This window comes from Scyliorhinus torazame, chromosome 8, assembly GCF_047496885.1.
Source record: "Scyliorhinus torazame isolate Kashiwa2021f chromosome 8, sScyTor2.1, whole genome shotgun sequence".
NCBI classification, from domain to species: Eukaryota; Metazoa; Chordata; class Chondrichthyes; order Carcharhiniformes; family Scyliorhinidae; genus Scyliorhinus; species Scyliorhinus torazame.
Window position 1 is genome coordinate 168,218,885 of NC_092714.1, and position 13,369 is coordinate 168,232,253.

The window sequence follows — 13,369 nt, forward strand, 5'->3', positions numbered from 1 at the left end:
GGTTAGCATGCAGCAGGTGGACCCTCTCGACCAACGGGTCCGACTTGTGCGCCCGCACGTGCTTCCGAAGCAGGATGGGTCCGGGTGTCGCTAGCCAGGTTGGGAGCGAGGTCCCGGAGGTGGACTTCTTGGGGAAAACAAGGAGACGTTCATGAGGCGTCTGATTTGTGGTTGTACAGAGCAGTGACCGGATGGCGTGGAGGGCCATCGGGAGCACCTCTTGCCAGCGGGAGACCGGGAGATTCCTGGACCGTAGGGCCAGTAGAACGGTCTTCCAGACCGTTCCATTTTCCTCTCTACCTGCCCGAACAGTGTAAAGATACCCTGGAGGGCCTTGATGACGGTGGTTGTGGTCATGTCTCGGCAGGGGATGGCGAATGGGAATCGGGAGTGCTCATCAATCACGTTCTGGAAATACCTGCTGCGATCGGTGGAGGGGACCAAATCCATGCTGAGGCGTTCAAAGGGACGGGAAGCCTTTATCAGGTGCGCCCTCTCTGGCCGGAAGAAGTGCGGTTTGCAGATTTGGCAGTCCCTGGTGACTGTCCTGACCTCCTCGATGGAGTAGGGCAGGTTGAGGGTCTTGACGAAATGGAAAAAACGAGTGACCCCTGGGTGGCAGAGGTCCTCGTGGAGGGCTCAGAGGGGGTCCACTTGTGCAGTGGCACAAGTGCCGCGGGACAGGGCATCAGGAGGCTCGTTCAGTTTTCCCGGAAGGTACAAGATCTCGTAGTTGAAGGTGGAGAGTTCTATCCTCCACCGCAGGATCTTGTCGTTTTTAATCTTGCCCCGCTGCGCATTATCGAACATGAAAGCAACCGACCGTTGGTCCGTGAGGAGAGTGAATCTCCTGCCGGCCAGGTAATGCCTCCAATGTCTCACAGCTTCAACTATGGCTTGTGCTTCTTTTTCGACCGAGGAGTGGCGAATTTCTGAAGCATGGAGGGTACGGGAAAAGAAGGCCACGGGCCTGCCCGCTTGGTTGAAGGTGGCAGCCAGAGCTACGTCGGACGCATCGCTCTCGACCTGGAAGGGGAGGGACTCGTCGATAGCGCGCATCGTGGCCTTTGCAATGTCTGCTTTGATGCGGCTGAAGGCCTGGCAGGCCTCCGTCGACAGGGGGAAGGTTGTGGACTGGATTAGGGGTCGGGCTTTGTCTGCATAATTGGGGACCCACTGAGCATAATAGCTGAAGAACCCGAGGCAGCGCTTCAGTGCCTTGGGGCAGTGAGGGAGAGGGAACTCCATAAGGGGGCGCATGCGCTCAGGGTCGGGGCACTACATAGCCTAGAATGGCCAGACGGTCGGTGCTAAACACGCATTTACCCTTATTGTATGTCAGATTAAGGATTTTCGCGGTCTGGAGGAATTTGCGGAGGTTGGTGTCGTGGTCCTGCTGGTCATGGCCGCAGATGGTGACATTATCCAGATACGGGAACGTTGCACGTAAGCCGTACCGGTCAACCATTTGGTCCATCGCTCGCTGGAAGACCGAGACCCCATTTGTGACACCAAAAGGAACTCTTAAATATTGATAGAGCCGCCCATCTGCTTCGAAGACAGTGTAAATGCGGTCACTAGTGCGGAGGAGTAGCTGGTGGTCGGCGGACTTGAGGTCCACCGTGGAGAAGACCTTGTATTGTGCGATCATGTTTACCAGGTTGGCTGTACGGGGGAGAGGGTACGCGTCCAGCTGCGTAAACCTGTTGATGGTCTGGCTGTAGTCTATGACCATCCTATGCTTCTCCCCGGTCTTTACCACCACTACTTGAGCTCTCCAGGGACTGTTGCTTGCTTCGATGACCCCTTCCCCCAGCAGCCTTTGGACCTCTGACCTGATGAAGGTCCGGTCCAGGGCACTGTACCGTCTGCTCCTGGTGGCGATGGGTTTGCAATCCGGGGTGAGGTTCGCAAACAGGGAAGGCGGGTCGACCTTAAGGGTCGCGAGGCCGCAGACAGTAAGGGGAGGTATAGGGCCGCCAAATTTAAAAGTCAGGCTTTGCAAATGGCATTGGAAGTCCAGCCCCAGGAGGGTAGCCGCGCAGAGGTGCGGCAGGACGTACAGGCGGAAATTGTTGAATTTCCTGCCTTGGACAGTGAGGTTCGCTGGCCAGAACCCCTGTATCTCCACCGAGTGTGACCCGGAGGCCAGGGAGATCCTTTGATTTACAGGGTGGGTTACAAGTGAACAGCGCCTTACCGTGTCGGGGTGAACAAAGCTTTCCGTGCTCCCGGAGTCAATCAGGCACGACGTCTCCTGGCCGTTGATGAGGACCGTCGTTGTAGCCATTGCGAGTGTCCGAGGTCGACTTTGGTCCAGTGTCACCGAAGCCAGATGAAGCAATTGCAAGTTCTGGTCGGGGAGCATGTAGCCGGCCGTGCTGGGGGCCTGGGGGCCCATCCAAGATGGCGTCACCCATGGGTCGCACATGATGTCCGGGGATGAAGAAGATGGCAGCGGCGATGGACAAAATGGCGGCGCCCACCCGTCCAGCGTGGAGTCCGGGGCCAAGATGGCCACGCCCGTGGGTCGCACGTGGCGCTAGAATAGGGGGGTGGCGGTGAGCGCTGGGTGGTCGGGGCCTGAAGGGGGGGTTGCCGCGGCGGTCCATAGTCGCTGGAGACGCGGTCACTGCGCGGGCCTGGCAGATCCCCACAAAGTGGCCCTTCTTGCCACACCCTTTGCAGACGGTGGTGCGGGCCGGACAGCGCGGGCGGGGATGGTTCGCCTGCCCGCAGAAGAATCAGCGGGCCGTCTTGCCGCGCAGGCTTGCGGGGTCAGGGGGAAGGTCTGAGGGGCTGCCGCAGCGGGGTGCCACGCAGCCCAAGAGGCCGCCGCGCGATCGTGTACAAAAGACAGCACGCTTTTGTAGGCAACGTCCATGGACCCTGCCAGGGCCCGTGCCTCTGTATGTCCCAGAGTATCCCTTTCTAGGAGTCTTCGGCGGATATCGTGGGAGCTCATACCTGCAACGAAAGCATCCCTGATTAAAAGTTCCGTGTGCTCGCTCCCCGAAACTTGCGGGCAGCCACAGTTTCGGCCCAACACCAGTAGCGCCCGGTAGAAATCTTCCAATGTTTCCTCGGGGCTTTGCCGCCTAGTTGCAAGCAAGTGACGAGTGTAGACCTGGTTTACAGGGCGGATGTAATGTCCTTCTAGCAGTCGATAGCGGCAGCATAGTTCTCCGCCTCCTCGATAAGGGGGTAGATCCTAGGGCTGACCCGGGAGCGCAGGAGATGCATCTTCTGTCCTTCCGTGGGGGTGCCTACGGCCGTGTCGAGGTAGCCCTTAAAGCACGCCAGCCAGTGTTTAAAAATAGCAGCGGAGTTATCCGCGTGGGAGCTGAGCTGGAGTCACTCTGGTTTGATTCGGAGATCCATCCTTCCAACTTAAGTTGTAGCAGATTAAATTGATGCGCAATCAATTACACTCAAGACGAAGTGATTCCATAACTGAAGGCTTTAATCTGCTAGAACCTTTCCCCAGCAGCTTCGATACAGAAAGTGAAGGCTGCTGGGACGGCACCATCTCTTATACCCCGCCTTCAGGGCGGAGCTACGCAATACAGCCAATGGTAGACTCCTGGGTCGAACCAATGGTCATCAGCCTCTCAGGTACTGCAATACCTGGTACTACCACACCCACGGAACTCCTAATCCGGGATGCCTTCGTAGCAGGTCTGAGCACCTCAGAGATCCGCCAGCGCCTTTTAGAGAAAGATACCCTGGGACTTAGGGAGGCACAGGCCCTGGCAGGGTCCATGGACGTTGCCCCCAGGAACGCATGCCCGACCGCGTGGCGGCCCCCTGGGCAGTGTGGAATCCTGCAGCGGCAGCCCCATAGACCTTCCCCCTGTCCCCGCAGGCCTGCGCTGTAAGGCGGCCTGCCAACTCCGTTGGGCCCCGCTGTTTCTTCTGCGGGCAAGAAAAGCACCCCCGCCAGCGTTGCCCGGCCCGCACATCCACCTGCAAAGGGTGCGGCACGAAGGGCCATTTTGTGGGGGACTGCCAGGCACGAGCGGTTTCCAGCGGCGACTCCGGGCTGCCACAGCGAACTTCCCCTCGGGCCCCAGGCGGCCAGCAGTCACCGCCACCCCCGTATCCTAGGGCCACTTGCGGCCCACGGGCGCCGCCATCTTGTTCCCCGGACACCGCGCTGGACGGATAGGCGCTGCCATTTTGTCCATCTCCGACCACCATGTGCGACCCATGGGAGACGCCATCTTGGATGGGTCCCCAGGACCCCAGCCCGGCCAACTATATACTGCGTCAAAATTCACTGCGTCTGGCCTCGGTGACTCTGGACCAAACCTGACATCGAACACTCTCAACAGCAACGACGACGGTCTTCATCAACGGCCACGAGACGTCCTGCCTGATCGGCTCTGGGAGCACGGAGAGCTTTATACACCCTGACAAGGTAAGGCGCTGTTCACTTTTTACCCACCCTGTAAATCAAATAATCTCCCTGGCCTCCGGTTCCCACTCCGTGGAGATAAAGGGGTTCTGCCTAACAAACCTCACAGTCCAAGGAAGGAAATTCAACAATTTCCGCCTTTATGTCCTGCCGCACCTCTGCGCGGCTACACTCCTGGGGTAGAACTTCCAATGTAACCTATAAAGTCTGACCTTCAAATTCGGCGGCCCTATACCCCCCTTACTGTCTGCGGCCTCGCGACCCTTAAGGTCGACCCGCCTTCCCTGTTTGCGAACCTCACCCCGGATTGCAAACCCGCCGCCACCAGGAGCAGACGGTACAGCGCCCAGGACCGGACCTTCATTAGGTCGGAGGTCCAACGGCGACTAAGGGAAGGGGTCATTGAAGCCAGCAACAGTCCCTGGAGAGCCCAAGTAGTGGTGGTAAAGACCGGGGAGAAACATAGGATGGTCATTGACTGCAGTCAGACCATCAACAGTTTACGCAGCTGGACGCGTACCCTCTCCCCCATATAGCCGACCTGGTAAACAGGATCACGCAATACAAGGTCTTCTCCACGGTGGATCTCAGGTCCGCCTACCACCAGCTACCCCTCCGCATGAGCGACCGCAAATACACTGCCTTCGAGGCAGATGGACGGCTCTATCATTTTTTAAGGGTTCCCTTCGGTGTCACTAACGGGGTCTCGGTCTTCCAACGCGAGATGGACCGAATGGTTGACCGGTACGGCTTGCACGCAACGTTCCCGTATCTTGATAACGTCACCATCTGCGGCCATGCCCAGCAGGACCACGACACCAACCTCCGGAAATTCCTCCAGACCGCTAAAATCCTTAACTTAACGTACAATAAGGATAAATGCGTATTTAGCACCGACCGTCTAGCCATTCTCGGCTACGTTGTGCAAAATGGAGTTATCGGCCCCGACCCTGAACGCATGGAGTTCCCCCTCCCTCACTGCCCCAAGGCCCTGAAGCGCTGCCTCGGGTTTTTTAGTTACTACGCCCAGTGGGTCCCTAACTACGCAGACACAGCCAGTCCCCTGATCCAGTCTACAACATTTCCCCTGTCGATGGAGGCCCGCCAGGCCTTCAGCCGCATCAAAGCAGACATTGCAAAGGCCACGATGCACGCCATCGACGAGTCCCTCCCCTTCCAGGTCAAGAGCGATGCGTCCGACGTAGCTCTGGCGGCCAACCTCAACCAAGCAGGCAGACCCGTGGCCTTTTTCTCCCGTACCCTCCATGCTTCCGAGATCCGCCACTCCTCAGTCGAAAAGGAGGCCCAAGCCATAGTAGAAGCTGTGCGACACTGGAGGCATTACCTGGCCGGCAGGAGATTCACTCTCCTCACTGACCAACGGTCGGTGGCGTTCATGTTCGATAATGCACAGCGGGGCAAGATAAAAAACGACAAGGTCTTGCGGTGGAGGATAGAACTCTCCACCTACAACTACGAGAATTTGTACCGTCCCGGGAAGCTAAACGAGCCTCCTGACGCCATGCAAACCGCACTTCTACCGGCCAGAGAGAGCGCACCTGATAAAGGCTTCCTGTCCCTTTGAACGCCTCAGCATGGACTTCAAAGGCCCCTCCCCTCCACCGACCGCAACACGTATTTCCTGAACGTGATTGACGAGTACTCCCGGTTCCCCTTCACCATCCCCTGCCCCGTCATGACCGCCTCCACTGTCATCAAGGCCCTCATGGTATCTTTGCACTGTTTGGTTTCCCCGCTTACATACGCAGTGATAGGGAGTCCTCCTATGTGAGCGACGAACTGCGTCAATTCCTGCTCAACAAGGGCATCGCCTCAAGCAGGACGACCAGTTACAACCCCCGGGGAAACGGACAGGTAGAGAGGGAGAACGGAACGGTCTGGAAGACTGTCCTACTGGCCCTACGGTCCAGGAGCCACCCAGTCTCCCGCTGGCAAGATGTCCTCCAGGAGGCCCTCCACTCCATCCGGTCATTGCTCTGTACGACCACCAATCAGACACCTCATGAACGTCTCCTTGTCTTCCCCAGGAAGTCCTCCTCCGGGACCGCGCTCCCGACCTGGCTAGCGACACCCGGACCCATCCTGCTCCGAAAACACGTGCGGGCGCACAAGTCGGAACCGTTGGGCGAGAGGGTCCATCTGCTGCACGCTAACCCCCAGTACGCCTACGTGGCGTTCCCTGACGGCCGACAAGATACGGTCTCCCTTCGGGACCTGGCGCCTGCCGGAACCCCACGCGCACCCCAACCACCACCCCCCCACCCCCTCCGCAGCATCTCACAGGAGGGTCAGTCTTCCCGCCGCTCCTGCCTGGGCTCGCCCCCCCTCTCAGATCAACCGCTCTCCCCACCAGCGCCGTCTAGGGGTGACGAAGCTGCCATGGAGGCCGAAGCCATGCTCCCAGGGTCGCAGACGCCTGGACCCCCACCGGAATCACCACCGGAGGCCCAGACGATCCCAGAGGATGACCAGGGCACCCGACCAACTGATTGCTTCATCTTAACTGATCTGTAAATAATAAACACTGACTGTATATATCTGCCATGTTTGTAAATATCCTCTAAACCCTGTAAGGAGGTATCACGGTACCTCCATATCTGATCATACCATGTGAATACAGCTGTAGCCGCTGGCCATCACCCCCGCCGGACTCTTTTCTAACAGGGGGTGAAGGTGGTATTATTAGTTATTGCAGCACCCGAGAGGCTGAAGTTCCATTGGTCAAACCTGGGGGTTTACCATTGGCTATATAGTATGTAGCTCCGCCCAGATAGACGGGATATAAGAGTTGGTGCTGTCGCAGCAGCCCTCATTCTGTACCTGAGCTGCTGGGGAACAGTTCTAGTCTATTAAAGCCTTCAGTTATGCTTTAACCTCGCATTTGCAGTAATTGATCGTATATCAGTAGTCCCCTGCACTCTGGGGTCTCCCTTCGCCCAGAGACTGTGCTGGGTGGCTGCTTGCAGTGATTCCTTGTTCCGATCCCTTGGTTGTGGGACTTTGTAGCCTTATTGTTGTTCTCTTTCTAGCCTTGTTTGTCTCTAATTCCCTGCCCCCCCCGCCCCCCCCCCCCCCCCCCCCCCCACCCCCCACCCCCACCCCCGGTCCTTCCTGTGGAGATCTACCATGCGGTTCAAGTGAAATTTCGCAACACTAACACTCAGTAGAAATATGAGTTGAACTTCTCGGATGCAAATAAGAATCTTTTATTGCCTTTACTTGATTACAATTGAGAGAAACTTAAATCTATTCTCAATAAAGCCCTGCTGGCAAACGACTTAAAGAGAAGTAATTTATAAAACAATTTACCTTTCAAAATAAAACAGAAATGGTTTCTTGCTTACAGTTTGCATGAACTTCAAGAGTTAGACTGGAAAAGTAAAAATACGAAAATAAGGCTCGCAAATAGTTAGATCAAAGTATAGAGTAATCCTGGATAGAAAATGGCTGTGGCAACCCTTATGTTTAAGGAGAATGTTATCACTCTGATGCCATCTGTCTATACCTCTATGTCGTCTGAATTGGTTTGGGTGAGTTTCAAATACATTTGATTCAATGGTTAACTGTCAGTCCTCAATGTGCAAGATAAGTTTTAAATGTTTCATGTTTGAATATTTGTGTATGCTATGGAATGCGATTTTGTGCTGTAATCAAGACAAGTTTTTACTGGTTTTCTGCTGACTTTACTTTATCCATATTCTGAACAATGGTGTCTTCAATATTGCTATGGTGCTTATTTCGACCTTGATCTTGATTACTGGTACCGTTCATTTCTTAATATGAAACTAACTTTGAAATCTGTTTATTAGAACAATAGTTCGTTCATATTGTCAGTAAAAATGTTGTTTTAATCTCCAATTAGTTTGTGGATGTGTCAGGCTTTGTACCTCTGTTTAAGTTATGTGTTTTGCCATGACCTAAGGTTATGAATACTGAAATCCTTATTTTAAAATGGGAATTAAAAACTAGGCTTTAATATTTACATAAAAATAGTCTTTGACCTATCAGAAAATAGTTGATTTCCTTCACCTCCCTTTCCCCCCTATCCCCCCTTTTTACCCCCTCTCCCATTTATCCCTCTTTTGTCCCTCTTTCCCCCATTCCTATCTCTGTTTGCTCCCCTACCCCTGTTGTGTGGTTCCCCTCTCCCCCCCACCCTGCCTGGCGCCGTCCCCCCTGTTGGGGGCACGCTGCGGCCCTGCTTTGTTTCATGCCCCCGGCGCTAGCTTTCCTGCCAGTGCGGTGGCCCCCCTCTCGGAAGTTACTGTCTCGCTTCTCCCTCACCTGACCTCTGCGGTTTTCTGCCCGCTCTTCCCCTGTTCTACCCTGCACTTCTCTCGCTTGATCTCTCTTCTCCGCTACTCTCGTTCCCTCGTGCTGGGCCCTGGTCTCCCACCTGAAGCAGTCTCTTGGGTAGTGGTTTGCTTTTTGTTTAGGGTGCGCTTGCCATGGGGGGGGGGGGGGTAGGAACGGGGGGGGGGGGGCCTGGTGTTACCTCACCCCTCCCCCCCATCAGCGTGCTGTTGCCCCATTGCCAGGGGTCCCTTATTTCTACCCTTGCTGTCGGTTTTCCAGCCTGTGTTCCTCGACAAACGTGTTTGCTTCGGCGGGGGCTGTGAAGAAGTATTCTCTTTCTTGGTATGTGACCCAGAGTTTTGCTGGGTACTGCATACCAAAACGCACGTTGCCCTTGTGAAGAGCTGCTTTCGCTCGATTGAATTCAGCCCGTCTCCTGGCTAGGTCTGCCCCAATGTCCTCGTAGACTCTAATGAAGTGTCCTTCCCATTTGCAGGCTCTGTTTTTCCTGGCCCAGCAGAGGATTGTTTCCCTGTCTTGGTACCGGTGCAGTTTGGCTATAACTGCCCTCGGATGCTCCCCTGCCTTGGGCTTTGGGCGCAGCGACCGGTGTGCTCTGTCCATTTCTGGTGGGTTGGGGAAAGTTTTCCTCCCCACTAAGTTAACCAGCATCTCAGCCACGTATGCCGTGGGGTTTCTACCCTCGATCCCCTCTGGTAGGCCCACTATCCTTACATTTGCCTTCTCGAGTGGTTTTCCTGATCGTCCACTCTGCCTTCAGGCTCCCCTGCGTTGTGACCAGTCTCGCCACCTCCTTCTCCAGTGCCATGATCCGGTCGCTCTTGTCGGTCACGGCCTTTTCCAGCTCCTTAATGGTCACCCCTTGGGCTTCCTGTTGCCTGTCTGCTCTGCCCAGGGTGAGCTGCACCTCTGCCAGGGCCTTGGCCACTGCTGCCTTCACCGCGGCCTCCATGTCTGCCCTAGCCTCTGCCTTGTTTTCCTGCTGATGTTCCCTCAGCGCCTCGGCAAAGGCTGCCTTCCAGTTCCAGTTCCCCCCTGACGCAGGGGGAAATTGCTCCTGTCTGCCCAGTTCTTTTTGTTGCGGCAAACCTTCCGTTCCGCCACTTTGTACGCCGGTTAGCTCATCTGAACGGGCTCGCCCATGGCCCCTTCTGCTTCTGGTGCCCTTCCTTCCTCTGCTTTGGCTCCCTTCTGGCTTTTTTTTCCCCTTTTTTCCCCTTTTCCTTTCCCCTCTTCTCCCCTTTAACACTTTTTTTTAACATTAAAAAAAAGGGGGGGAATTTCTTTTTTTTCCCCCTCACTCACCCACACACCAGGTCAGGTGGGTCGAGAGAGAGCGAGGCCTCCGGTCAGGCCGGGAGTCCTCCTTTGTTCCTCCGCCCGCCTCGCGGTCACCGCCGAGCGGGGGAAGGGGGGCTGGCTCCTCTCTGCTCAGTCCCGACTTTAGTCCGGGCCGCCGCTCTTCTTGCCCCGCTTTCTCCTGCCGTACAGGGGGGGGGGTCAGTCCGGCCGGTTTGCGCGCTTCGGCGCAAGATTTTTCTGGGGAAGTTTTCTGAGGATATAACAAACAGGGTGGGTAAAGGGGAAACAGTAGATGTAGGGAACAAAGTCCAAAAGCGAGCACGTTTAGTTGCATGTTTCCCGGCGCTCACAACGGCGATGAACACATGGCTGTGCAATTCGCGTTGTATAAGGAGACTCAACGGGGAACGCACAGCCGAGGAACACACAGCCCCGTATTGTACACTGGGGAGCTCCGCTCATTGGAAATCTGAGACCCGGACTAAGCAACCCCTGACCCCCCCCCATCCCCGAGCCTGAACGCACGCTGGGATGGTTCTCGGTCCCCCTCCCAGAGGTGGCGGCTGGGTCAGGGAGCGGTGGAAACTCCCTCTACACTGACCCAATCAAACACTCCCAGGTCAGGTACACCACGGGGCTAGATACAGTTTATGGCTCCCTCTATGCTGTCCCCATCAAATACTCCAAGGGCAGGTAAAGCACGGAGTTAGATGCAGAGTAAAGCTCCCTCTTCACTGTCCGCAACTAACATTCCCAGGACAGGTACATCATGGGGTTAGATACAAAGAAAAGCCCCCTCTATAATACAGATATGGTCTGGTGTCACTCATTCAGCACTTTCGGTGATAGGAATTCATAAATGTTTTTGGAAGGATGAACTCAATCACCTTCATTAACGCTTAACGTTTGGCATATCTTGAATTGCTGATGGATTTTAACGGCTTGACGATGATTAGAAGATGGATGGGGTTTGGTGTGGAAAGGTCGATTTTATCCTGTACCCATTTATTAACCAGAACTATCCAAGCCTGACCTGGCCAATACGTAGCCTGGTGTCATTGAGAATAGGGTTGTAACCATGGAAACTATGACATTACCCAGTTTCTCTTCTCTTTTACAGGGAGGGGCTGAATGGTGACTGTCCTGTAATGACCCTGAGACCCCATGTCCTGAGGTTTGAGTAACCCCCAGTGTGAGGAGACATGCTGACAATTTGCAGTTAGTGTGGTCGAGCTGGTGACTATGAGCCAGCAGCAGATATGTGGGACAGAAAGCAACCACCCTCACCTCGAGACGTTGAGTGAGTTGGAGTGCAGGATCTGCTACAATTGTTATGATGTACACACCAGAAAGCCCAAGGTGCTAAACTGTCAACACCGCGTTTGTACAAAGTGTCTTCAGAAGGTTGCCAACCTGAAATCTTCCTCGGCCCACACCATCAGCTGTCCATTCTGCAGACAGGAGACAAGTTTGGCGAAAGAGAGGGTCTGCCGCCTGCAGGATGACCCCCACATTATGGCAGTGCTCAGCCAGCCAGACAAGGCCAAGAATTGGTCATCGTCTGAGCTGATGTTGACACCGGCCAATCTCGCAAACCTCAGCAACTCCTCAAACTACCTGATTATTGCCTTAACGGACCCCCAGAGAGAATCATCTGAAACAGACAACGGCAACATATTACCGATCATCAGCTACAAGCCCTCCAGCTTGGACTCCCTGACATCCGTATCTTGCCAGCAGGTGACAGACAGGTGCCGGCCCTGTCTCTGGAAGGGATTTCCGCACTTCCTCACTTGGACTTTGGGACTATTGTATTTCAGCTCGATTCCCCTTGGCATCTATCTGCTGGTGATTCAGAATGTCACGCTTGGGATCATCTTCATCAGCCTTGTCCCTTCAAGTCTCGTCCTATGTGTAGTTTACGGGTTCTGTCAATGTGTCGTCCATGAAACCTTGCACTGTTTGACCAGATAACAACAAATACTGGGCAGCATTTGGTACAGAAATGAAATGTAATCTCCCAATTCTACAGCAGTTTGGAATTATGTTTAAATGTGTACATCGCATTGCGACCTTGCTGTTGAATTGATTGCATGTATTGTCATTAGGTCTAATGTCATTAACATTCATGTCTCCAGCTGGGAAGGTAGCTCAGAGAAAAAGGGCAATTTACCATGAGGGTAGCCTAAAAATGGGGCCAGACTGGGCTATAGTCTTTGTTCTAATGTTATTTTTGATAGGAGTTAAGTAAGACAGGGTATAAATGGTTGGGATACTAATAGCATCATAATTCACACCTTGGATCAGCTCCAGATAACACAGAAAATCATAGAATCCCTACAGTGCAGAAAGAGGCCATTCGGCCCGTCTGCACCCAGCCTAACCTAGGCCCACTCTCTCGCCCAATCCCCGTAACCCAACCTAACCTTTGGACACTAAGGGGCAATTTATCATGCCCAATCCACCTAACCTGAACATCTTTGGACTGTGGGAGAAAACTGGAGCACCCGGAGGAAACCCACGCAGACACGGGGAGAACATGGAAACTCCACACAGACAGTCACCCGAGGCCAAAATTGAACCCGGATCCCTAATACTGTCATGCAGCAGTGCTAACCACTGTACCGCCGTGCCAGTGTTTCTGCAAATGGCAGCATCTATCCGCAATATTTGTTGAAGTGTCCCGAGTTTCTCTGGTAGCAGAATGGCTTCAAACTGGTAAGAACAAGACACAAGAAGCGCAAGGCGACAAACCATATGGGTTCCTGGAGCTCTTTCATTTCTGGAATCAAACAACTGATTTGATCAAAATACAATATTTTCGATAAAAATCCCGGGAGGCGGAACTGGATCAATAACAAATCAATGTTAACATTTGCTTTTATAAAGTGCAAATACATTAAAAATCCTGTAGTTAAAAATATTAAAAAGTATTAATTCAGCTAATTCAGATCAGAGCACGAATTGTGACTGCAAAGTGGGTTCAGAATTTAGATCCAGGGGTTTTCAGCAGCTGTTGCTGCTCTCGGTCGGGTGTTTGTTTTGTCGGTTCTCAACATAGCATTTGGAACAGAGTGCTAAAAAACACAGACCCAGTGTATCACACCATCAAAACGCAGACCTAAACAATAACACCACCACAACATAGACCTAAACAATAAAACACCTAACATACCATCAACACAGACCCAGACAAAAGTACGTCGTCACAATGCAAACCCAAAAAATAACACACTACCACAACACAGATCCTGACAATAATACACTATGACAATGCAAATCCAGACTATGAAACACTATCAACACAGACAC

The 13,369-nt window shown here is 53.7% G+C and overlaps 1 protein-coding gene across 1 annotated transcript in view; it reads left to right on the forward strand.

Moving 5' to 3' along the window:
• The window catches only part of LOC140428794 (E3 ubiquitin-protein ligase RNF182), a 33,531-nt gene extending 20,566 nt beyond the window's left edge, over nt 1-12,965 (forward strand). Inside the window, exon 2 of the mRNA XM_072515482.1 lies at nt 11,178-12,965. Coding sequence (XP_072371583.1) covers nt 11,300-12,031 — 732 coding nt within the window. The 5' untranslated portion in view covers nt 11,178-11,299 and the 3' untranslated portion in view covers nt 12,032-12,965. The remainder of the gene's footprint in view (nt 1-11,177) is intronic.
• Nucleotides 12,966-13,369: the final 404 nt, after the last annotated feature.